Source organism: Neovison vison, chromosome 11, assembly GCF_020171115.1.
Source record: "Neovison vison isolate M4711 chromosome 11, ASM_NN_V1, whole genome shotgun sequence".
NCBI classification, from domain to species: Eukaryota; Metazoa; Chordata; class Mammalia; order Carnivora; family Mustelidae; genus Neogale; species Neogale vison.
In genome coordinates this window covers 174,252,147-174,279,028 of record NC_058101.1, presented here as the reverse complement: position 1 = coordinate 174,279,028, position 26,882 = coordinate 174,252,147, and the positions used below count along the sequence as shown (strand labels likewise).

General features: G+C 50.4%; 1 protein-coding gene across 5 annotated transcripts in view; it reads right to left on the bottom strand.

Annotated features, from left to right (window-relative positions):
* Nucleotides 1-26,882, bottom strand: part of ANK1 (ankyrin 1) — a 209,178-nt gene that overhangs the window by 90,162 nt on the left and 92,134 nt on the right. For 4 of the 5 annotated variants that reach the window (XM_044225313.1, XM_044225314.1, XM_044225315.1 and 1 more), the window contains exon 2: nucleotides 1,143-1,244. In XM_044225313.1, coding sequence (XP_044081248.1) covers nucleotides 1,143-1,244 — 102 coding nt within the window. Of the gene's footprint in view, nucleotides 1-1,142; nucleotides 1,245-8,249; nucleotides 8,326-26,882 lie in introns of those variants that run through there. The other variant, XM_044225316.1, reaches the window with a different exon arrangement.

The window sequence follows — 26,882 nt, the reverse complement described above, 5'->3', positions numbered from 1 at the left end:
CCCCTGCTAGCTTTAAAAGCAATCTAGTGTACTACAACACAACGAGCCTTGAAGACACTACACTACATGAAAAGGACAAATACTGTGTGATTCCACCTTGAGGAGGGACCTAGAGCAGTCGGAGTCATAGAGACAGAACGGCAAGTTGTGGCGGTCAGGGGTTTGGGGGGCAGGGATGGGGAGTTACCACCTAACAGATGCAGTTTCAGCTCTGCAAGAGGAACAGTGTTCTGGAGAGGGACGGTGGTCCTTGTCATACCACAACATGAAAGTACTTTATCCCATTGAACTGGACACTCAAAAATGGCTTAAGATGGTAAATTCCATGTTACATGTATTTCACCACAATTACAAATAATTTGCTGATTAAAATGGTTAAAAAAAAAAAGTATTCTCATTAGAAACTGATTTAGGACAGGTGCCCCATTAATTGAATTGGCTGGCCAAACCAAGCAAACCAAGGTCATCCAACACACAAGCTCAAGCTATACCCCTGTTCTCTCTCGATGATAATTTCCTCTCTGTTCAGTCAATTCCTAGACCTCTGGCCCCAAACCTGACTCTTTGCCCTCTGCTCCGTTCTGAACACATGAATTTTCTTACTGCCCCCACCAGTCACCAAACACACAGCTTAGCCCCGGGAACTTCCAGAGAAGCTGTTCAAGCCACGGCGGCTCTCAGCCTGAGCCGGCCTCGCTTTCATCAACACCTGACAGAGGAAGGGAGGCTCCATCACGACTTCCTTCTCAGCACAGAGAGAACCCACAAGGCTGCTAGTAGACAAAGGAGATTTAATGTCACTACCGATACAACATCCTTCAAAGGCCCTCTCTCCTGCCCTCCTTCAAAGGCCACATGTTCCAAGACCACAGCGGGAACCAAGGCCACTTCTGAGGGAAGAGGCAGCAGGAGATGGAGCCCAGGCCCGGCCCACACAGTTCGGGCATCAGTCCTTCTCCATGGGGCCCCGGACCGTGTCTGGGATGTGAACACCAAGGTTAGGGCCTTCAGCAGGCAGGAACCCTTGGGGATTTTTGAGGCCACTGGGAAAAGGTTAATAGAGGCAGATTAAAGCTGTCAGGAAATGGTACCGGGCAAGAGCCTCTCTTCAGAGACCATGTGCCTGTCCCCACCCCACGTACCTGGTTACAGGTGTTAATGTCTACGCCATTCCGCAGGTGATCCAAAGCTTTGTCCAAGTTACCTGATCTTGCCGCCCTCAGAAAGCTGGTAGCAGCGTCGGCCTGTGAGGAGAAATGGGAGGCTGTGAGCGTGCTCTGGGGGGAGGACTTCAAGACCCCATTCAGGCCCAGGGCTGCGAAAAAGGGCCTAAGTCTTGGTGACAGCCACTACACCCTCCTATTACGGCTCCCCAGTGCCTCCCCCCACACCCGGTACCCACTGTGGTGCCCAGGCGTAGGATGGGCCTAGAGTCCCTGAGTAGACGGCTTTCAGGTCTGTCATAGGAGGCTGCTTCGAGCCCATCCTCCCTTCTTGGTATCTTTATAAGTAAACACTCTTGGCTCAAGCCTATGATGGACCAGCCTTTGAGAAGGACCCTGGTCCAACCATGAACATTCAGTACTGCCTGGCATCCTGCTGCTTCGATGTCCCCAAGGGCTCCTTGTTCTTATGGAGGAGCCTAGAGCACAGAGCCCCTGACCCCAGGGAGTCGCAGATGTGGGCATCACTGGCCACTCTTTTGTGGGGTGGTTTTTTTAAGTACACAGCACCTAGCACTTACTGAGCACTAAGAACCATTACCAGCCCCTCACGTTGACTATCTGTTCACATATCCCTGAGATACACATTTAATACTCATTGTCTGAAAACTCCGAGAAGGAGTTCTGCCCCTCCCCTTTCACAGATGAGAAGCCAAGGGGCAGAGAGCTGATGCCACTCATGCAGAGTCCCGCGGCAGGCACGAAACCTACCCTGGACTCATGAACTTGACCTCTGAAATCTATGAACTTGACCTCCTTGCTCTGCTGCCAACTTAACGTGAGCTTCAGCTGGCAGATGACCCTCGCAAGCGCTCGTGAAGGAGACTAAAACAAACCCTTTCCACGGCTGCTGCTCGGCCACCAACACCATGGCCACCGAGACCCTGCCACCGAGTAATACAGGCTACTGCAACTGTCCTATCAGCACAAGTGCTGAGCTCTGTGCTCAGCACGGGGTGTGTGTCCAGATGGGCAAGGGCTGTCACCTGACGTGTCATGCATGAAGCGTGTGCCACCAGTCCCTCAGGAGACCCACCCACCCCTCATGGTTCCCTCTCCTCGAATAGGTACTCTGTCTCCCTCCTTCACGCTTCCTCCTCAGAGACCATGCCATGGTGGGCAGAATGGTGGCCCCAACAGATATGTCCATGCCTGAATGCCTGGAACCTGGCATTTGGAAAAAGAGCCTGTACAGATGTAACTAAGTTATAGGTCTTGAGACAAGACCCATGTAGATTACCTAGGCTGGCCCTAAACCCACTGACAAGTATCCTTATGAAAGATCCAAGAGAAGGGACACACACTCACAAGAAAACCTGATGGAAAGACCGAGGCAGACATCAGCGTGGCACAGCTGCAAGCCAAGGAAGCCAGCAACCAGCAGAAGCTAGAAGAGGCAAAGAGCAGATTCCCACCCCACACCCCCCGAAAGCCTCCACAAGGAGCACGGGCCTGTGTCACCTGGATTTTGGACCTCTGGCCTCCAGAGAATAAATTTCTGTTTTCTGCCAGCATCCTGAACACGGTGTCAAACAAAAGTCCGCAATTAAACCTTGATCCCCTCCCCGGAGCAGAGCTAGGTGTCTTTGCCAATCAAACAGTCAATCCACAGCAGAAAAGACTTTCCAGCCACGCAGACACTACCTTCACCCTGGAGGGCTGTCCTGTCCCTTCCCTCTTGCCACCTCCAGCCTCCAGGACGCCGCTAGAAGATCTGCTTCCTTCCTTGGCCTCCCAGCCAACCCCACTCCACCCCTACCTCGCTGATCTCCCGACAGTCCTGATTTCCTGCCAACCCTCTCATATTCCAGGCCCCACATGCCCTCCCCCAATACCCCACCCCATTCTGTAAGTTCAAACCCAAGCTCTGCATCCACCTGTTCACAACATACACATACTTGGGGAGAGGGCACCTGCAGGGGGTGCCTGGATGGCACAGTCGGCTTTGTGTCCGACTCTTGGTTTTGGCTCAGGTCGCGATCTCAGGGTCTTGATATAGAGCCCCAGCGGGGCTCTGCACTCAGTGTGGAGTCTGCTTAAGGCTCTCTCTCCCTTAGGGCACCTAGGTGGCTCAGTCGGTTAAACATCTGCCTTCATCCCAGGTTTCCAGTCTTGCACCACGCTCCTTGCTCAGTAGATCCTGCTTCTCCCTCTCCCACAGCCTGCTGCTCCCCCTGCTTGTGCTCTCTCCAACCCCCCCCATCAAATAAATAAAATCTCAAAAAATAAAAACAAAAAAAGACTCTCTCTCTCTCTCTCTCTCCTTCTGCCCCTTCCCCCTCTCTAAAATAAATAAATCTTTAAAACCAAAAACCAAAAACACCATACACACACTTGGATCTCACTGCCTCCAAAACAGGGGGCAGGAAAGCCCCTTCCTCCCTCCTCCCAGGATGTCTGCCTCCTGCCCCACACCCAGATTATTCCTGGGACCCTGAAGCTGTCCTTGGATACTCAATATGAACCATTTTAAAATCTAGAAACAGGAGCTTGATTTTTTTTTTAAATTTTAAAAAATGTATTTTAAATACATCTTTGTCTCCGCAGACAAACTGTTTACTTCTTGGGGCAAGGACCAAATCTTCCACCTCTTTGGAAATCCCTCAGAACCTGAAATGTCTGCTAAGCTACAATCCCCCTTGGCCGAAAACACAAGGCCCCTGATGTCCCCTTAGGTTCTCGGCTAGGCCTCTGCAGTGGGGAGCTATCCCAGAAACGAGGATCGCTCTGTTGGTTCCCCGTGAGCTAGATTCCCAGAGAAATCAGACTCAAGGTGTAGTGGCTCAGAGAAATGTCTGTTTGTACCGGCTGAATCAGAAAGTCTGTCTGGATTGAACTGTTGGGAAAAATAACTAAAATTTTCCCCAAGAATGAGAGTGTTTGAGAAACCTATCCCACCTACCCAAGCTACCTTCTGCAGCACATAAGAGCATTCAGGATGGAAAGCTGAGCATGGCAGGTAAAAACAGCGCAATGTGACACAGCGGCAGTGTGGCCTTCCGGGGGACCCGACTCCAGGAAGTGAGGCACAATATTTATGAAAGACAGACAAGCAACTAAACAGAGGGCAGGAAAAGCCTAGTCGGGAGTAGGTTGTGGAAAGTGAAAAAGCATTGGTTTGTGCACTATAAGAATGGAATTACAATTGTCATTATCAGTCATCGGGCACATGTCTTTCCAACAGGGTACCTGTCTGTCCTTATCACAACCGGGGAGGGAGATACAGTCATCATCCCCATTTTAGAGGTGATAAAGCTGAGGTCTGGAAAGGTTAATAACTTGCTCGGGTTCTGCAGTTAGCACTCTGGGATTCAGCCCAAGGTTCCCTGGTGCAAGCCACTTCACTGCCCTTGACCCCGAGATGCATCCACAGCAATTTTAAACCTGGGGCAGCCCCAACAAACTGTGGGAGCTGGGAGGAGCCACATGTCTTTGCCAATCGAGAGTCAATCCATGGCAGGGAAAGGGTTCCCGGCAAGTCCCAGCTCTAACTCTGAGGGCTATGGTAAGCCCGAGACAGGCCTCGAGAATGGGACCATCCCCTCCCAGTCCTTCCTTCTGGGGATAGTAAAACCAGTGGTAAGAATAAAGTGACTGGCTAAAGTCACCTATATAGTTAGAGGTGAAGTTCAATTGCTGAGGCCTTTTCATTTCCTGTTTGGCCTTCTCTGGCATAGAGTAGTCCCAGGATCCTCAGGGTATCTTACAGGTGAATTATAGATAATGGTGTCACTCCCACTGTGTATCACTCAGTTTAATTGTACAATATATTTGCTGAGCTCCTATTTCAAGTCCAGGATTCTGCTAGGGCGAAAAGAAATAGAATAAAAAATCAGAACATAGGTCTCTGCCCTTATGATTTGAAAAACAAAGTGACAGAGTTATAAAGGGGTCATTCATGCACACACGCACTCATTGATTCATTCTGCCAGCTTTCAGCGAGCACCTCTTGGAGCTAGGGAACATTTAAGCCATACAGCAAATGACCCTGCTTGGAATATGAGACCCATTCTCACCGCCTTGTTCTTCCAAGACCATGCTGCCCATCTATCTAATTCAATTACCTCCAAGTCAATGACCTGTCCCAGGTGCAATTTCCTGGTGCATCCAAGAACGGTCTGTGTAATCCAATAGGGCAGAAAGAGAGTCAAATGAGTCCAACATATACCATTTAGAATGTTTACCCGAGTAGACACTAACCAGAGAAATAACAATGGCAACAGTGACAAAACGCTAACCAGACTCTCTCTGGGCTCTGATAAACTGGAGCAGGATTCGTGGCCCTCCCCAAGTCCCACCTGTCCCTGGGATGTGGGGCAGCCTCAGAGAGACCTCTCTGTTCGAGGAAACTAGATAGAGGGCCTGAAGGAGGCTGTTCACTGTGTTCCAGAAAATCAGTCCACAAGGGCCCCGAACCCTGTATCACACCAAGGAGCTGCCCGCCCCTCTGAGCACCCCACCAAGGCTGCCCGCTCGTGTCTTTGCCCCTTCCTCATCTTGAGCTTCATGTTAATCTAATTTTACCTGTAAGAAAATTGCTCACGCCTGCGGCGAGGGCAGGAAGGTGTATACACGTTTTGTCGCGTCCTTGGCCCACTTCCCTGCTGGCTAATCCACGTGATGTCCCCGAACTTCCTTTCATAGCAAAATAGGTTTGCCTTTTTTTTTTTTAATGTTGTATTTATTTATTTGAGAGAGAGCACGAGTGGAATGTAGGGACAGAGGGAGAGGGAGAAGCAGACTCCCTCCAGAGGGAGCCTGAGGCAGGGCTTGATCCCAGGACCCTGGGATCATGACCTGAGTTGAAGGCCGATGCCACCCAGGTGCCCCAAGTCTGTCTTTCTAAATCCCTTACTATGTTTGAGACACTTTACATAAATAATTCATTTGCCCCTCCCAATAATCCCAGGACACGGGTGCACTTATTGTCTATTCTGCATAGATGAGGTGTGTGAGTCACAGAGAAGTTAAGTAACTTATCCAAAGTCACACAGCCAACATAGGGCTTGGCCAGGATTTGAATCCAAGCAGCCTAACTCCAGGGTCTTTCTCTACAGCCCTGTGCTATGCTGCCCCATGGGCCAATCACTTTTAGGGCTCATAATGCCCCTCTCCAGTTCAGCTCTGGCTGGAGGAAGCCTTCCACCTGTGCTCAGAGGTCATGCCCACTTTGGCCCTCACTTTAGGAGGAAGTAACGGAAGGGAAAGGAAGGGCCTCGAGTTCCCATCAGGACTGCTTGGAAAACGGAGGTGAACCCTTGGTTACCTGAGACACCCAGACTATTATTAAACTTGCACTTCCTGAGTGGGGTCATACGAATATAGCAATAGATAAGTAGCCCAGGGGGGCCAGTGTCCTGGGAGGGAGAGGCCGGAAGCACACTATGAAATGTCAGCGTGTCTGAACACATGAGCACGGAAGCCTCCACAAACCGAAGAGGCCAAGCACAGTTAAGTTTCAGGCTGAGGAAGAGACTCCCAGGGCCTCTTTGTACCTTCTCTGGGGCCTGAGTCGGTCCAAGTTTGCTCAGGACCAATCATGAATTACTTTCTCAAGGTCTTTTAGTGCAAAAGTCAGGTCTAAAAAGGTGAATGGAAACTGAGCTAGTATCAGTAAACAGCGATAAGATAATAGAAACAAGAGACTATCTCTTTCCCTAGGGGTCTTGTTTGAGCAAAATGCAGTTTCTTTAACAAGGCCATTGTCAGGACTCCCAGGAAGAGATTTCCAGATCCTTTGAGGTGGGGGTGGGAGGACAACCCCATCCACCACGTATCCAGCTGAAAAAGGCAGACGGCAGTTCTAGACTGGGAGCTGTCTGCTTGTGTTTGCGGGTTGAACTCCACGTCTGACCGCTCCTTTATATGCAGCACCTGGCTATTCCTAGAGCCCCAGTCAGGCCTCACAAGAAGAACAGCTAGCGCCAGCCGGTGTGCCCTTCTGTGTGGCCTATGCCTTTATCCCACCGACTATGGAGAAACACAAGTGGCCCCTGTGCCACAGCGTGTGTTTTTGTTAAGTTTTCCATTTTTGTTTCCAGACAGTTGTGTGGGGAAAGCTTCTGAACTCTCTCCAGGAGCCCCGGCCAGACTACCTTTGGCCAAGGTAGAATGGAACATATTAAAGGTGTCGTTAAGGTGTCATCAAATGGGCAAGCAGGAGTCTCGGGTTCCCTTATCACCTCCCAAAACAACTGCCAAGCCCGTGCACTTCCTGCCTCTGCCCTTGGAGGCTGGGTGATGCAGGGATGGGTGAGGAGTCCGAGTGGACCCCGATGCTGGGAAGATCTGGGGTGATCCCGCCCTGCCACTTGATGCTGTGCCTCCTACACGTTCCCAAACCTCAGTTGCCCCGTGGCCAAAACGGAAACGACACACGGCTAGCTGGGGGGCCGGGAGGATGACAGGGTGTCGGGAAGGCACCTGCTCCCCAACACACAGCAGGTCTGTCTTCTTCTCATCCCCATTCATTTCCCGCTACCTCCAGGACCTCGGAACACTACGGTTTTTTAAGGTTGAGGGGTCAGATGTGAGGTGGGCAAGGCGCCCCCTCTCCCGCCAAGGCCAAGGCCAGGGCAGCGGCATCCCCGCGGGTGCTGGCGCGGGTGGGTCCCCAGCAGCAAAACCGCTCCGCGGGACTGTCCTCTGGGGCGAGGGGACGCGGCCTCGGCGTGGGCCCCGCGCGCCCGGGTCTCCTCCCCTTGCGCTCCCGCGTGCTCCCGCCTCACCCGGGCGGGCACAGGTCGGGCCGCCTCCCGCCACCGGCCCCTTCGCGGCGGCAGCAGTCTCCAGGCCAAAGGAATTTTCCTCTGGATCCTGCTAGAAGCCTCGGCGCCCGGCCGGCGTGAGGCAGCAGAAGGGCCGCCGGCGCGCGTCCCCGCACCCGCCCGGAAAGTTGGCGCCCGCCGAGCCCGGCGGGACCCGCAGCCCGAGGCCAGGGGCGCCGCGGCCCGGACCCCGCACCGCGGCGGCCCAGCGCGCGCCGAGCTCCCCGCCCGAGCGGCCGCGAGCAGGCCGTCCACTCACCGCAGGGTCTGGACCGGACCTGCCCTGTCTCGCTGCCATCGTCCGGCGCCCGCGCTGAAATCCGAGCCCGGCTCCCTGCTCCCCCTCCCCCGTTATCTGCTCGGCGGCGCGGGGAGCGCCAGCAAGTTACGCGGCATCTGGCTAAAAATACAGGCTCCCTCCGCCCGGCTCGGGCTCGGGCTCCGGCGCGGGCGCGGGCTCCGGCGCCCGGACCCTGCCCTCGCTCGCCCGCCCTCCAGCCAGCTAGCGAGCCGCTAATGGGATCTCTTCATTTTCTCTCCATTATTATGTCAGATGGGAAAGTTAATGCGAAGCGATCTCCGGAGAGAAGGCACCTGCTGCCAAGCCCAGCGGAGGGGGTGCGTGGAGGGTGCGGGTGGGGGTGCGGCCCCAGCTGCAGGTGCCGCCGGCCGGGCGGGGAGCGAGCGTCCTGCCGCTGCAGAAGGGAGGCACACACGTCCAATGGAGGTGAGGAGCTCCAAGCTGCAGGGCGCTCCCGCCCTGCCTCCCGCCACCCCGACTGCCCTAGTGAACGGGCCCCGGAGCCTGCAAAGACGGCCAGGGTGAGCTCAGCAAAGTCTATTTATGCCCTATAACCAATTTGCATGTTTTGAACTCTTACACCGTGTCCTGAGATACCAGCTAATCAGCCTATTCCAGATTCTGCCAGAGAGCCGCGATGCAAAATGAAGCTGAGAGGCAGGACCCAGATCTGTTACTACCATCTCCCTCATCCCTCCAGTCTGAGGGGGTTAATGAAACATCACCCGGGGGAGGCTGGAAGCTCCCAGTTTTCTGTTCCGGGACCATCCTCACCTGAGGTCATTTCAGGGACAGATGTCAAAAACATGTTGTGGGGGGGGGTGCGTGGGCGAGGTGGTCAAGCCTTGGGGTGACCCCAGATTGTTAAGAACAGGTGATGACAAGTGATCAGCAAAAACAATGCCAGGTAACTAGGCCCCTGGCGAAATTGCTTGTTCAGACCATGGATGTTTTATATCGGAAGCCTGGCTTCCCCTTCGCTCAAAGAGCATCGGAAGATACAATCCCAAATGCTCTTTTTCCACCCCTCCTGCCCTGACACGTGGGTATGGTAGAGCTGTGTGCCTTGGTGAGGAATTAATGCACTGAGCACCCGTTAGGTGACAGACACATTGTCTTAGCTCAATTAAGCCTCACAGTCACCCCAAAAGGTAGACGATGCTATTATGGTTGTAGGGACCAAAAAACGGAGCCCAGGGAGATAAAGGGTCAGGACCATGGTCACCACTAGTAAATGGAGGGTCCAGGGGACCCAGAGCCCTTCCACTAACAGCACTAGCAAGATTCCTAACAGAAGTGTACTTGGGGCCAGGAATAGATATTGTGGGGCATGCTCCTGAAGGTTAGAAACAACTCTGGGTGTTTTCCAAAGCGAAGTGCTCTTCAAAGTCGTTCAACAATTAAGGCAAAGTCCCAAATAAGTGGGATAAATAAAAATCAAGAGAAGAGGTCAGTATATTGTCAAAGAAGAGTGATCTGAAGTATATAACACAACTGACTCTCCCCCACAGGGGTGAAAACACTGGTATTTGAAGACTGCAGCATCGGAACATTCTGGGTCCGAGAACTTCAACATCATTACAGGATGAAATTCAGGCCAGGCCACCTCTGCAAGGGGACTGGGGAGCACCTGTCCTGCTATACCAAAGGGCAAGATGTCTGGGTGGGGGAAGTACCCTAGCCCCTCTCTCCCCATGCAAATGTTGTTAAAGCACACATCCCTATAGGGGTTTTGCCCCGCACCTCTTAAAACTGCCACTCAGATTTGCTAAAATCCTCTACGGAGAGTGCTTCAATTAATAAATTATGGTTACTGGAACAGCCCTGATCATAGCCCAGTGGAATAGCTCAAGGGATTCTAAAGCACTGTTCCAACATTAATATTTAGAGAGAGCAAGAGAAAACGCCCTACTCAAATGGAAGATGAATAATACGCACGACACTTTCAAAAACACTGGTAGAAGGGACTCGTGCAATAAAAGATCGACTCTTTTTTTTTAACCAATCTATTGAGGTTTAACTAATATACCATGAACAGCATATTTAAAATGTTATGTACACCCCCATAAAGCCAACAGTACAATCCAGATAACGAACCTCCAGAATCACCTCCAAAAGCTTCCTCTTGCATCCTCCACTCCCTCCTCCACCCTTCTTCCTCTTCCCTCCTGCCCGCTGGTCCACATGGCCGCCAATACTTGGACGGCCAGCCCTAGTGTAGACATTCTAACAGATGGGCCGTAGTATTTCACTCTGGCTTTCACTGGCCTTTCTCTAATAACGAATGGTGTTAAACATCTTTTCAGGGGATTACTCACCATCCACATATCTTCTCTGATGATATATCTGTTCAAACCTTTTGCCTGTTTTTGAATCGGGCTGTTTGTTTTCTTATTGTTGAATTTTAAGCATTCTTTATATACAGAATATGTTTTTAAAAAAAATATTTTATTTATTTGACATAGAGAGACATAGTGAGAGAGGGAACAGAGGCAGAGGGAGTGGGAGAGGGAGAAGCAGACTTCCTGCCAAGTAGAGAGCCCTATGCGGGGCTCCATCGCAGCACCCTGGGATCATGACCTGAGCGGAAGGCAGCTGCTTAATGACTCGGCCACCCAGGCGTCCCCAGAATATCTGTTTTTAAAGATGTGATAAATTAAGACCTTGCAAATAAAGTGAAATAGTCGTAGTTAAATATGAAAACATTCCCAGTCTAATTTTGGTACCCAGATCTTATAACTCTTTAAGCCCAGTGTCCTTTGTACCGTACAACGCTATGGGTTATACACAGTCACAAAGAAAAAGGATGTCACGACATAGTTACAGGGGACCAGAAGCTGACCACAACCAGGACAGTACTCTCACAGATGGGAAAGATGATGAGGTATGATCAGAGGACCTGAGTATTCAGGACTGCCAAGAATCCTTGACATTAGCCATGACCTCATTAGGATTGAGGCTTTCCAACTTAAATATGCAAAGAGGCAAGGCCCAAGAGGAGAAGAAAGGAAACAGCTTCATATGTGTTGCTTAGTAAGACCCGAGGTTATAGGAGCTGAAGTGATTGGCACTAAAGAAGAGAAGGCTGAAGGATATGGCCCTTTGGATGCAAAGTCCCCTAGCACACCAAGAGCCCAGAGCACCAGGAAGGGCCTAATTATATGGTGCCTTTTCCAGGTATGGTAGCCTGATCACCATAATGCCGCTGTAAACTTCTCCCAGGCAGAAGCGGTTTAGTTCAAATGTTCTGTATTCCTGAACCCTGCCCTTCCCTCCCCCACCTGCTCCCCCAGGGGAGAAGCACAGTGCTGGGCAGCGGTGTCCCATATATGCTGCCGACTGACTGTGGAGACCCACCGTCATAAGCAAATGGGAAGTCATGGGGTTCAACTGATGTAGAGAAGATTTCCATTAGACATTTAGACAGAAAGAACTTTCCAGCTGTCGGGGATGTGACTTAATGGAACTCATTATTCAGAAAGGGCTGAGTCTTTCCTGGGATCCTTCAGGAGAGCAGAGACAGACAGCTCACCATTCCATAAGGCCTATAGCAGCACAGAAAAAACTACAAGACTTACCGAGGTGTCTCTGGGCTCTAGGCATTCCAAAGGATAAGGGATTATTATTTTCCCCGCGAACTGACTGTCCCTCCTCCACCCCCATGACAACCACACCCGAGACAATGCACAACCATCCTGCTCCTTGCCCGTTTCCTTTCCTTTCCAGACCTGAGGGCTGCACTTTTTACTGCAGGAATTCAGTGTGCCCACGAGGTCTGCCAGGTCGCGTTGCTGAAACCCAAGTAAGCGACAGAAAGGAATTGATGGGCTAGAGAAAAAAAACTGGGGTTTCTGAGGACGGACACGGGACCACTTGTTCCAGCCTGCGGGTTCATGGTGTCTATAGGGCTTTTCTAATCTTGCTAAATATTTTATCCACGGTCTCTGCAGGTCCCTGGGCAGACAAGCCTGGGGCTTGTCTAATGAGGGGCTAGAGGCTCCAGCTGGGGAGCCCGTCCCTGGGCCACTTCCAGCTCCGGGGCTATTCACTGTGTGACACGGAAACCTCCCGGGGGCAGGCAGTGGGGGCCCAGAACAGTGTTCGGGGCCCCCTGCTGTGAATGCTTCCATGAATCTAGTTCTTCCAGAAACAGGGAGAAAACGTCTTGGCCTGGAGCCAAGACTCTCAGGTACATGGGATTTCCAGATGATGGTGCCTCCCCAGAATGTGTTGGGGGAACAGGAACACGCAGCTTCAGGCAAGCAGCCAGCCTGAACCCAAGCTGCCTCCTCTCTAAAGGAACATGAGAGCTGATGAATTTGGGGCCAACCCAGGATTCCAGAGAAGGGCCTCCTGGCACCTCAGGCCCTGGGCAACAAGGCTCCTCCCCTGCCATTCACTGAGGGACACACATCCCCTCCTGCGCCTCTGGTTTAATCCTCTGCCATCAACTCAGACACAGAACTAATTTGACGACAACAGCACTGTTTGCTTTCCTGGGTGGCCTTAACACACTCGAAGTCAGTAGGCCCACCCGCTGTGGCTGAGCTGTCTCGCCTTCGATAAAGGAAATAACTCTTCTCAGTGTTGTCTTCTTCCTCAGTAAAATGAAAATAAGGGGACTCTCTTCTCCAGGTATTATGAAAATCACATAAAAATGCCCAGCGCCACTATGGGGCATAAAGCACGTATTCAGTAAAATGACAGTTGACCCCCTTTCTCCCTCCTTCTCTCCCTTCCTTTTTCTCAACTCAAGCTTTTGTCAAAGATGAATCCTTCCCACCCCAGAGGTGTAGGGGATTGCTGATGTCCTGTCCGTTGCAGAAAATTAGGGCCTAGGGACAGCTTCCCCAAGGTCCAACATCCGTGGCTGAGAACAGGACCCCCAGAGTCCCCCCAGCACTCTGCTACAGCGACTAGAGCCCCTTGGACTCATCGTGCGCCATTTCCGTGTCCAGTTCCTCTGCCATGAAGAGAAGTTTCCAGTCGTGGGTCCAGCTCAAGCCCCGCTCCCGAACCCTGCGTCTGACAGTTCCCTTGGCAGCATCCCTGCCTCTGCTCCCCACGGCCTTCTGACAAATACAGCTTTGCCCTCTGGCATTCTTCTATCTGGCCGGGCCCTCGCGCACACAGGGAGTCGCCCCGGCTCCCAGGGCCCCTGGGCACAGATAAGGGAGGGTACCAGGAACCCCACCCTTTACTGGGAAAGGCAGGCTCCTTTATCGCCCATGGGGCCAGCCATCAGCCACCCTGGGGAGTTTGTAAACCATCAAGAGCACGGCTGCTGGGTGCTGTGAAGATGTCATTCCTCGCAGAGACACGGTTGTGCCCTCCCTTGCTAGCTCCCACTCCCCTGCCCAATAATGAATCAGGAAGCCATTTGGCAGAACATATGCTTTAGCTATGATGCCGAATGGACTAAGAAATCCACTCTGACTCCCTTCAGACCTTGTAATTCCTTAAGCTCTTCGATGGCGAGAGAAGAAAGGGGAAAGGAGACAAGACGGTCTTGTCTTGCTATTTGTCTTGTCTTGCTGGTTGTTTTGCTATTTGATTTTGCGTGGCGAGCAGCGAGTGGCCAGCTGGGTAGCTCCGGGCGCCCGCCTGGCCGACAAGGGATCTCGAGTGTGGGCTCTATTTAGGGAGGTGATCGGAGCCTGGTATCAGGTCCCACAGTGCTGGCACTGATCTCTATCATGTTCCTTTTAAGAGGGTTGGCAGGCCCAGAGTCTATTTTTAAACCCATGAGAAAGGTGCTACACGGAATCCAGAGAAGTCCAGCACTAAACCCGGGATTGCTGCGGAGGAGACGGGGACAGCACGGCTGAATCCAGGACTTTCTCTCCACATACCCCCAAGGTTTCCCCTTACTCCTGGGACCAGATAATGACTCTCCTTCCAAAGGGATCTTTTTCTTGTAAGCCCACTCTGACTCGACGTCGGTGGAATTTGACCCCTCACAAGCCCTTGATTTGGGAAAGTGTTTTATGCTCTGCATCTATTTTCAGTATTGAGATTTTTTTTTTTTTTTGGCATATCCCCACTCCTGGTGTGAAAAATCAATGTGCTTTTGAATATTCTTGTCATCCCCTTCTCTGATTTTCAAATCATGTGCTCTGGAACATGAGCATGGCTGAGCTCACAGCCAAGAGTTTGCCAATGGGAGGGGTCAACAAAGCCTGACCTCCCCAGTGGTCTCCATGCCCAGCACCCCAGAAATCCTGCCCCTGGGCTGGAGAGAAAGGAGGGAGGAGGACCCCAGTGGCAAGTCTGCAGGGGACAGGATTATTTTCCCAACAGTGAGAAGCAAAGAGGCATCCGAACGTCACCGTTTCACATCCAATAACCAGATGTAGAGAGCAGAATGTTTTATGTACAATAACAAATTTCAACTACAGTATCCATTTCTGGTTTTGGATAAGAAATAGAACTGGAATTCCTAAAGAACTCAATGCCTTGAGAATAAGCAAAAGCTTTTGCCTGCCCGGCGGTTCTGGAACCAGCCAGGTCTAGCCAGGCAGGGAAGTAAGTAGGAGAGGAGGGAACTTGTCATATTCGTTCATCCCGCATCTCCACGCGGCGCACAGAAGCTGCATGAACTACATGTCTCAGCCAGGCGGGTCAAAACAACAACACACGTGAGTGCTAGCATGATACAGACTGCACGCCAGAGGCTCGGGAAATGGGAGTGAACTGGAATCCAAAGAAATTCATTCAATTCCGATTTTAAAATGAGTCACATCCATGGGGGAAAAGAAAAAATCAGCCGTTCTATGCCGGTTGGCCAAATGGTTCATTTCCCCACACGCTGTGATGGCCCCTGTAGAAATAGCCTGGGAACCCCTGTCATTTCCCAGGTTGGGGGCGAGCCCCGGCTGTGAGGTAGGAAAGGTGCGCACCCCAGGGCACACCTCCAGCCTTCTCCTCCTTACCAGTCTCCGTTAGCGTGAAACTGCCAGCCCAGCCCCGACAAAGCCAGTTGCTTCCTCACTCCTGAAGCAATGAGGCTGGCGGCTCCTTGATGGTCGCATCTGTCTGCTGAGGGGGGGAGGATGGTGACATGTCACGGGGTGCGATAAGGCGTCCCCCCTCATGAGGAGTGCTGGCCCACGTCCCGTCGCCATGATCCATTCTTGCCACCACGTGAGGCCCTGGCTAGGTTCAGAACATACTGCCTGGCTGCCGAGTAAGGGAAGTCAAGACTCAGGGTGGAAATTACACACATTTTGGAAAACGCATACAAGACACACTTCCAGAATGGCCCGGTTCACTCCACTCTGCCCAGTGCTTCCACATCTTACAGAAACCTCTGCAGCCTGCTGTACAGGGAGAAGCTACAAAACCAACCTCATTTCACACCTGCACTTGATAACATGCACAACCTTTTTTTTCCCCCTAACTGCCATATGGGCTTGACTCTTGGCAGTGAACCCCATGGCTCCCTTTCCAAAGGATGTTCACGTCTTCCTTCAGACGGCCCTACGTGACTGACCAGGAGATCTGCTCAGGCCCTCTCCATAATTTGAATAATTCTCCCTGAAGAGAGCCGGAATGGGTGGCCCACAGCCAGCCTGACCTGCCAAGAGAATTCCAGAGGGGTCCGTGCCCCCTGAAGGTCATCCAGCTTCTGGAGCAAGGTTTTCCCAGCTTGGGGGAGGTAGTATTGAGACACCCACTAGGAGGCCTGGGAAGATCACACCCTGTGACCCATTCTGCTCCCCTCTGGCCCATAATAGTTCACTCTGGTGCCAATGAGGTACAGATCCAAGAGCAGGAAGGGGAAAGATGCTGACAATATGGGAGGTAAGATTTAAGAGCGAGGCGTTGTCCTAAGCGTTTTAGATGTCAACACATTTGATCCTCACAATCACCCTTGAAAGTAGCTGCCATTAGTGTTCGCATCTCATAGACCAGCTGTGGCCCCAAAACATGAAGTCATTTGCCCAAAGTCACCAAAGAGCACGATGGTGCTCTGGGCAGCACATAAAGCAGAGGGAAGAGAGCAGCTCTGGGTTTTGCTTGATTATATGAGCTAAGGTATTGTGGGGGGGGGTAGATGAGAAAAGAGAAGCTCAGTGTTCTCCAGGAAGAATGGCTTGGTCTTGGAAATTTGAATACAACTCAGGGTCTCTATTAATTTTGGATTCCTGCTCGTCAGAGAGACCCCAGCCCCAATCAGAGGTAGGTTCGATGTAGAAATGTTTACATGACCCTAGGCCCTCAAGGGTTTAATGAGAGGGCACCAAGCCATGATCACCTCTTCCCAAAGGGTTGGGGAAATGGAGAGTCTTGAGACAATAAGGTGGATTTGAACCCCAGTCCAACTGAGTTCTCTAGAATTATCACAGTAACTTCAGTAATATCCCCTTCGGAGCCAGGTGCAAGCAGCCCCAGGAAGCAGGTGCTAAGCTTCCACAGCTGGCCCTGGGTCCTCAACCCTGGGAGGGATAATGAGGTAGTGGGGTCCTCAGGGACTCTGTGCTGTGGAACCGTCTTCTTTCCCTTTCACTGGGGCCCTGACCATCAGAGCAGACCCAGCTGGCCAAATGCTGACTGAGGGGGTTTCTTTTCTCTTCCCGGAGCCAAACCATTTCAGAGCAATTAAACCCAATTAAACCGGTACCTGGCCTTCCTACCATCTCCTGAATCTTGCCATTTCTCACAACCTGACAACAGGAGAACAGGCTCTTTCCTTCAAGATCCTCTTAATCTCCTCTTGACAGCGTCTTGGCGGTTACCACTGAAGAACACCTTGGTATCTGCCTTCTACTTCACAGGCGGGTTTTCTCTTTATCCATAAAGCCACAAGAGCAGGTGCTACATACACTAATCACATGGGGCTCATTATATTATTCTTAATCATTGAATAGAGACCATTATCTTTCCATTTAATCCCCTTGTGAATTCTGCCTGGCTTCTCTTTATGATATCATTTCATATAGTATTTATACCACCACTTTTATAATTATTTAAATAAAAAGTGAGGAAATGAGTCCTAAATCATCAGCCACATCCACATTTCTCTCTGTCCCGCTCATCTGCAAAAATCCCCACCTACAATGGGTGAATCCCAAAGTGTGTTACTCATTTGGACCTTTCTAATCTGTACAATGATGAAGCATATATAGACAGCCCCTTTTTTTAAACCCTGGATTCACATCTTTTTAAAGAAGTAAAGTGTTCTAGAAGTATTGGTGTGCTTTCCATAGCTAAAATTTTGTGATTTTATGAATATCTTCCTTGTACTCTAAAATCAACCTGGACAAGTACTTCTACAAGCTTGTTTTTCACAATGACCTTTCTCAGCACTCCTGACCTTGAACTCCTAAATAAGGTATGTTGAGTATTGGAGAAAGAACAAGAGAAATGGGCAGTGAACCAAGTATCTCTAAAAAATCCATTATCATTTCTATAATGACTGAGCTGGTTCTTGCCTCCAGAGAGAGAGAGAGAGAGAGAAACATTTCCAGGATTTCTGAAATAAGATACAAAGAGACCCAGCAACATTTCCAAAGGAAAATCATTGCCAATATCCATATTGACCTTTGGTCCCTCAGATGCTTTTAAGGTGAGGGTAACAAAGATAAATGGTTGACATAAGGCTTGGTGGTGCTCATAGGTCTGCTTCTCATTCATTTATGCTTCCATTCAGATATGAACTGTTGAATTGCCATGTGCAGTCCAAGAACCAGATGGAAGACATAAATCAGCAGATTCCAAGGGTATCACCCTTGGGAAGATTGCAAACCAGCAGACAGAAAGATACTGTTGTATGGAAAATAAATAGGACAATAAAAGGGTGAAAGTTTCAGTAAGAGATGCCCCGTGGCCCGGATAAAACCAAATGAGAGGTTCCCATAAGATGTGCCAGTAGTTCAAAGGAGAGGCTGAGGTCCAAGGGGGTGACAGCTCTCAGGGAAATCTTTTACCGAACAGTGAGATTTGAACCAAACCTCAAGGACTGACTGCCAGCTTTTAGGAAGTCATGGAGATCAGTTTCAATTTGCACCCCCTGCCCCCATGCTCCAGGTGTCTGGTTACAGAAGAAGGAACACACGGATCCAGAAACAAACACTTGTAAATACACCTATATATGTATGGCAACAAAAGAAATATGTCTACTCTAGGGAACTGTGTGAATATTATGTAAAAGAATAATTCATTCCAAATAAGAGTACAGCTTTTAACGTTTTAAATGTCTCCTGTTGTGAGGTTGCATAAAATCCTCACGAAGGTTTTATGCAAACAGGAAAACGAGATGATGGGTTTTGGATTCATTCATCCGTTCAAAAAATATCTGTACCTGGGCACCTGACTGGCTCTGGTGGTGGAGAACGTGACTCTTGATCTCGGGGTCATGAGTTCAAGCCCCACGTTGGGCACAGAGCTTACTTAAAAAAAGTATATATCTGTATGCTTGGTAGGTGCCAGACACTCTTCAGGACCCAGCACTGAACAGACTCCTGCCCTCAAAGAGCTTGCATTCTAATGGGAGAGAGGGGAAGTGGATGGCTGGGGCAACAAGATACTGATCCTATAGGGAAGTGAGAAAAAACAATCACACGGGAAAGGGAAGAGAGTGAGGTGGGATGCAGGGGTAGGCACAGGAGGCCTCTGTGAGGAGGTGGTGCTGGAGCAGAGGCCCCAACTCAGGCAGAGACGGAGTGTGTGGTATCTAGAAAGGCACAGGCTGTGAGCAGTATGCTTGACATGGTCAAAGAACATTCTAGTGCTCTACCCCACCCCTCTGCCACCCCTGAGACACGCCTGTCACTGGATCTGGAGTGCCCTGCTCTACACCCACAGATTCTCTGCATCTTTGGATGCCCATGGGACAAGAAGGTAGAAGCACTCTCCGGTGAGGAAACCAAAGAAAGATACAATAACAGGTAACATTCGGGGGTGCTTACTATGGGGCAGGTGCTGTTCTAAGCATCCTGTAAGTGCTAACTCATTTATTGTTTTTTTTTTAAGTCAAAGGTTTTTCTTTATTTTTAAAAATATTTATTATTTATTTAAAGAGAGAGAGAGAGCATGCACACACATGGTCAGAGGGGGAAGGGGAGAAATAAAGGGAGAAGGAGAGGGAGAGAATCTTAAGCAGACTCCCTGCTGAGCATGAAGCCTGACCCAGGGCTGGATGTCATGACTCAGATTGTGACCGGAGCCAAAATCGAAAGAAATGGAAACTCAACTGACTGAGCCACCCAGTACTCCTTCTTTAAAATAACTAAAAAAACCTGATAAGTCCCTGGGAAGATGGATCAAGAGAAAAGAGAAAAGGCACAAGGACCTACATCAGGAATGAAGTAAGGGACATCACTACAGATCCTTTTGAAATGAAGATAACAAAACCATTATGAACAGTTAATGTCTATAAATTTGAAAATTCAAAAATAATTAAAGAATTCCTTGAAAAAAATTTCAACTTACTGAGACTTTTTTTTTTAATTGACAGAGACAGAGATGACAACAAAGAGAAGCACAACTGGGGAGGAGAGAAAGAAGCAGGCTCTCTGCCAATCAGGGAGCCCAATTGTGGGGCTCATTCCCAGGATCCGGGGATCACGACCTGAGCTGAAGGCAGATGCTCAACTGACTGTACCACCCAGGTTCCCTTACTGAGACTTTAATAAAAAATCAACCCATAATTAAACCTTTCCAGTAAGAAAACTATAAGCCCAGATAGCTTTATTAGTGAGGGATTTATACACTAAGGAAAAATAACTCCAACCTTACACAAACTTCCAGAAAATATAAAATGAGTGTAGACTTCCTAGCTTGTTCTATAAGGCCAGCATAATTTTGACATCAAAACCTGATTGCGGCAGGGGTGGCGGGGAGCCTGGGTGGCTCAGTGGGTTAAAGCCCCCGCCTTCAGCTCCGGTCATGATCTCAAGGTCCTGGGATCGAGCCCCACATTGAGCCCCGCATTGAGCCCCGCATTGAGCCCCGCATCGGGCTCTCTGCTTAGCAGGGAGCCTGCTTCCTCCTCTCTCTCTCTCTGTCTGCCTCTCTGCCTACTTGTGATCTCTGTCTGTCAAATAAAGAAATAAAATCTTAAAAAAAAACACAAAACCTGATAGGGATATTGTTAAAAAGGAAATGTTACATTCCATTTACTCTTATGAATGGAAATGCAAAAAAATACCCTAAATACATGAGTAGTGCTTACTCATTTAATCCTCACAGCAACTTCAGAAGGTGCATGCTCTCATGGCCCTTATTTTACGAGAGGAAAACAGAGGCACAGGGAGGTTAACAAACTTGCCCGGGGTCACACAGCACGTATGTGGTAGAGTCAGGATTTGAACTCTACAATCTGGACCCAATCCTGCTCTTACGAGCTTTCAGCTCTCACGGACACCGAGACTGTGGAAGGACAGGAAGGACAGAAAGCCCGGGAACTCCGAGGACGTCATAAATAAACCAGACGTCAGTTCTGTCTGGGAAACGGAGGAGAGTACACCAGGGAAGGTCCCCGCTCTCTAATGGCAGCTGGGTGTGTACAACAGCTTTGTCCAGGCCACTTACTCTAATTATTATTTAGCATTTGCTAAGGGCCTACCCTATCCCGAGGCCAATGAGGGAAGCGGAAGTCACAGACAGCTGAAACGGACCCCGGGCGCCTCCCCGGGGCTGCCCCGGAATGCAGCTGGCTAATCACACCGGAGAGGAGGCCCAAGTTCACCTCCTCTCGATTTTCAACCAGTAACTTCCAATTATTTCCTCTCGGATGCTGACGGAATTCATAAATAGCATTAACATTTTTCAAATGCCTGTAGGAGTGTGTTGAGTTAACCTGAGTGACTCATTATTATAGTGTTCAGCTGATTCTTCTCTCCTGGGGAGTAGGGGAGGGTTAGACATCCTCCTACATTCCCCGCCCCCCAGGGAGAAGGGAGTGGAGCAGACTTCTGTCATCACTAGATTCTTACCACCCAAGTGGGTCGACGCTTGTTGGGCCCACAGGTTGATGGTTTTCCTGGAGCCCAAGGCCTGAGTGGCTTTTTAAAAAAAAAGTGGCGCCCAGGCCACTTTGAGGGAATGTGTGTGTGTGTGTGTGTGTGTGTGTGTCTGTGCGTGTGCACAGCCTCAAACATGGAGACAAACAGCGGGTCCAAGGGCATTAGACTCTGGGGCTGCGGGACCGGGAAGGGGAGAGGCAGGGAGGAGGGCAGAGGGCTGTCTTTTTCTGTCAACATGGGTGGTACCGATCACCGGACAGACGACTTCAAGCCAGAGGTGGGGGATGGGGAGATAACATGCAACATTAAAAAAAAAAAAAAAAAAAAGACCAGCATTTAACTTGGAGTTGAGCCCCACTAGGAAACTGGTGAAATCCCTAACCAGAAATGCTACGGAGAAATGTCTCTGCCCTCTGCTTCTGTCTGTAGAAGTCTCCCTTTTTGGGAAAAAATCCACCGCTTTCTGCTGGAACTGGGGCCTCTATTTGGAAGACTTGAGGGAGGAGGTGAAACTCAGAGGTTCTCTCAGTGATGGGGAGTGGGTTCCTGTGTGGCCTTGCCCCTCACCCCGAAATCTCCTCGACCCTCCCCCAGCCTCCCTGTCCTCTGCAGTTTTCCCAGCCAGTCAGCCCATGTTGGACCATGTGCAGACCCTCAGCTGGCTCCCCTCCTCGTGGCTCTTCCCTGTTTGAAGAGGCCCCACGTTGTGCAATTCAAGAGACACCTTTCAGGCGGGTACCGCATGGAGCCATCCCCAGACAGCGGCTGGGCCAGGCGTCTTCTGCTTGGGGGCCGCATCCCAGGCGTCATAGGCCTGGAGGACACCGAGGGACCCACCTTCCCAGGAGCCGCCAAGCCCTGGGTGCTCAAGTTCTGAGCTCACCACACTTCCTACCTCTCTGCCCTCTTTTGATGTCCCCCTCACACACCGCTGCTGTCTTCTGCAAAAGAAGAAGCACGCCGTCATTCCCAAACCCAGGAAAGGCGAATTCAAAACCTGCACTCAGGGGGCACCTGGGTGGCTCAGTGGGTTGGGCCGCTGCCTTCGGCTCAGGTCATGATCTCAGGGTCCTGGGATCGAGTCCCGCATCGGGCTCTGTGCTCAGCAGGGGGTCTGCTTCCTCGTCTCTCTCTCTGCCTGCCTCTCTGCCTACTTGTGATCTCTCTCTGTCGAATAAATCAATAAAATCTTAAAAAAAAAAAAACAAAAAACCTGCACTCAGGGCTGCGTGCTCTGATTACAGCTGGAGAGGCAGAGATGTCCAGGCCTGAGAACAACCCCTCATCTCTAGGCCCTAAAGGACGACAAAATGACTAGCTCAAGGTCACAGGTCATAGCAGAAGTCCAGCATGTTCCACAACCTCACCCCTTGAGTCTGCTCTGGTGGGGGAGGTGAGGGGGCTCTTCTCCCTGTCCTTACTGGGACAGGAAGCAAGACTGCAAGAACCCATGGGGCAAGGAGAGTGGTGAGGGTAAGGGGAGGGGAGGGCAGAATGTCTCCAAGGCCAAGAGGGGCTGGGGGCAGAGGTCAGCTTCGGGTCTTATGTCAGAGCGCAGTGTTAGGGAGGTGAGACCATGTGCTGGGGGAGCTGAGGGCTGCATGGCTGTTTGCAACTCCCTCGCTTGCAGCAGCTGCCTGGGGCATGGTAGCTGACCCCATCTAAATTAAGGCCAAGGGCAGAGCAGTCAAAGCAACTCCTAGCCAAGCTGGGAACGCAGCTGGTAAACCCGGGATTTCAATCACGGGATCTGAAATGGCTAGGTACAGAACAGGGGTCCCATCACTACTTGCAGAGTGCTGGGTTTAGAGAGACTGGGCCATTCATGTGTCTGCCTGCTAAGGGTGGAGGAGCCGTTCACGATGGAGACCTGCCTGTCACACCCTCTTTCTCATGCCCTATACTAAGTCGCACCCCCCCCCCCGCCCCACCGCGCGCCCAAATTCTGGGACTGTGTACCTGTGCCATGAGACCACCCGATGGAAGGGGGACTATTTCCATAGTCAGCTGTTAAATCAAACATGCAAAGTCTCAAAGCCAAGAGGGTAGGGCCAGAGGGATTGGCTGTGTTGTAGGGAAGTCATCTGCGTTTCTTGGGTGGGTTTCAAACTGGGAGAGAAAAGCTGCTAGCTACCCCTCAGGCTTCCTCCCTGCATCTCTCCTTAACTGTTTGCCAGGAGCCAGTGAGTGACTGCAAGCCAGTTGCCTAACCTTCCGTTCCCCAGTCTCCACCTCCACCAAATGAGATCATGTTTCTAGTGGGGGTATCAGAAGGAATGAGTCAGTTCTGTAGCCTGTAGGCTCCCCACACCCGCCCCCCCAACCACCAGGGATTTCCTAACACCTACGAGAACCATCTCAGGTGGTCTGGGACTCCCGGTGAGTCAAACAATAAGCCTTTTATTTGAATCAAAATATAGTACACCGCATAGATTAATTTCTATTTCGTCTAACACATATGAAGTTTAGGTCTCTCTAATCACCTGTGTAAATCTAAGTAAACAAAATGCAAATCTGGGTCCCAAATTAGACTGAAAGAATTCTATCCTACTCGGCTTATAAAATTTCAAGTATTTCATTGCCTTGATCATTAGACGCCAGCTGATCAGAAAGCCCCAAGATTTTGAACTGTTGTATGAACTAGATGGGGTAGGCGTTCCTAAAATATCCACACCGGAAAAAGCTCCTTTGTTCATCCCAAGTCCATTTCCCCTGATTGAATGATTTTCTCATTTCCACAGAGAGCTATTAAACCAACCATGCAAATTATCGAGGCCCCACAGACCCAGGAGGAGAAAGAAAGAAATTAGATAACATAAGGTAGTCAACCTCAGCAAGTGAATACGGCACCAAACCCCATTTCTTCTCTGTGTGGTTCATCTTACAATCACATCATTCAAGACTCTCCTTTCCAAGGACATCTAAGTCCTAGTCCTGGTCCACGCCACTGTCCTTCCTTAGAAGGACAGGCCTCTGATCAGACACTGTCCTCTCTGACGGATTCTACTTGATGGTAAGTCCTTCCTCACATTCAATTGGAATCTGCCTTCCTCTGACTTCTACCCCATTTTCATCTGGTAATGACCTTGCAAGCACCATGGGGTCACGGGGTGACTCTCCACTCTTGCCAGTGGCACCCTGGTGACAGTCACGGACTTTCTTCCAGACTCTTCATTCTTTTCTGCTCCATGTTCCTTCAGGGTTTCCCCCGACGCCATTCCAGAGCCCTCTCCTTGGTGATTTCCTGCCTGTATCTGTGCTCCAATTATCAGGGTCTCTCCTAAAATGAAAATCTGAACACTACCCTCTCAATGTAGCCTGATACCACGCTTCCCAAAGTGTGCTCCCAGGACCACCAGCCCTGTGCACTGTCACCCACCCCATCATGAAGGGTGCACTGGGTGAGGAGGGGCGGGAGACATAAACTCTATCCTCAGAGATTCTCAAAGCAAGCGAGCATGGGAGAGCTCTGAGCGGTCCTGGAGAAACCCGACCAGCAGTGTGTAAGCCACTGTTTTCCCAGTGGTTGACTCTAAATCTCTTTATTTCCCCACACAACACAGGGCAGGAGAGGCTGGTCGGTTTCCCTCTGATCTCCAGTTAGCTCAGCTCTCCGAATGTCTTGTCTTCCTTACTCTTGTTCACTCCGTGAAGAACTTCAACGCAACAGCTAACTGTATTTAGTGAATTCCTTCTTAAAGAAAAACACTTCTTTGGGTTAGCATAATTAGCCGGTTCCAGGGGATCCTGGGTGGCTCAGTCTGTTAGGCATCTGCCTTCAGCTTAGGTCATGATCTCTGGGTCCTGGGATCAAGTGCCGAGTCGGGCTTCCTGCTCACTGGGGAGCCTGCGTCTCCCTCTGCCCCTCCCCACTGTTTGTTCTCTCTCAAATAAATAAAATCTTGAGAAAATATTATCCAGTCCCATAATTTTCCTGTGTTGTACATGTGAGCCTTGGTACATTACAGATTTACCTCTTCGATAAGTTTTATAATACAATTCAAGCTACCACACGGATATTTTTTTTAGGTGATTGATATTCGTCATTAAATTCACTGAGAAATACAAAAGGCAAGGAGGAAAGTGGAAACATTCTGAAATACTTTTACCATGTCCAGTGTAGCCAAATTTAGGCACAGCATTTTTTTGCTTTCAATGAAAGTTTTAATATGTAAAATAATTTTCCTATGTGCTCAAGAGCTAGCTACTTTAAAAACCCCCATGGTGAAGTTTTTGCAAATTAAGTAAACATCCCGTTATGCATCTGTCTTGGGGGTTCAGATGTCTACGCACTTACTGAGGCAGTTCTGCTTCTCGGTTTAAAGTACGGGGGAGGGGGCGCCTGGGTGGCTCAGTGGGTTAAAGCCTCTGCCTTCGGCTCAGGTCATGATCCCAGGGTCCTGGGATCGAGCCCCGCATCGGGCTCTCTGCTCTACGGGGAGCCTGCTTCCCCCTCTCTCTCTGCCTGCCTCTCTGCCTACTTGTGATCTCTGTCTGTCAAATAAATAAAATCTTAAAAAAAAATAAAATAAAAAAATAAAGTACGGGGGAGAGCCTGTAGGTGGTGCGCCCAAGGAGGCTTTGCTGAACGCATGGGCAAGGAGGGATGATATGAAGGATCCAAATGGTCTGCCAGGCTCCCGCCACAGAGCCAGCATCTGGGGAGTGGACTCCATGGAGGCCCATATGAAACGCCACCACCTGGTCAGGGAGGGAAGGGGTGAGCCCCTGCTTCTCTTCCCAAGTCTCCTGCTTCTACCCCTCAGATGAAAGCAGAATATGGTACAGGTTCAGGAGTCGGGTTCTGGGCCCGGCTTCCCTGGCTTCCCATCATAGTTTTAACACCTCCTGGCTACATAACTGAGCCAAGTTACCATCTCCCTGTGCCTGAGTTTCCTGATCTGTGACATGCAACGACTTCGTAGAGCACCCCCCGCCGCCCCCAGGGATGAAATGAGGCAATACTTGGAGGGTTCTTAGAACAGGGCCTGGCACAGGGCTCATGAGGTGTTAGTGAGGCTCTTTCATTTTCCTTTTAAAAAAAAGAAAAAAAAAAGATTTTTAAAAAGATTTAAAAAAAAAGAGAGAGAGAGAGAGAAAGAGAGATGAGCTGGGGGGAGGGGCAGAGGGAAAGCAGACTCTCAGCTGAGCAGAGAGCCTGATGCAGGGCTGGATCCCAGGACCCAGGGATCATGACCTGAGCCAAAGGCAAATGCCCAACTGACAGCCACCCAGGTGCCCCTCGCTCTCCTTTGCTTTGTTTGTTCTCTCCCATCCATGCCCTGCTTTCCATGTTAACTCGAGCACCTGAGACTTTAGTCCTTCTCACCTGGCTGACTCAGCAGCTCCCTACCGCTTTCCATTCCTTTGAACACTCTGGCAGGTTATTCCCAGGTCCTTCTTCATCTACTTTCCAATCTGATCTCACACCCTTCTTCTTCTCCTACCGGAGGTAACATGAACACGCACTGACCACTCAGGGTCTTTTCCCAGGATGGCCTCTCCCCCTGGGAGGCCCTTCCACGTTCTGGTCTTTCTCCATTCTCCACTTTCTACATCAACGCTGTCCCTTACAGCCAACCTAGAGGCACTATCTTCATGGACCCTCCCTTGATTTCCTCTG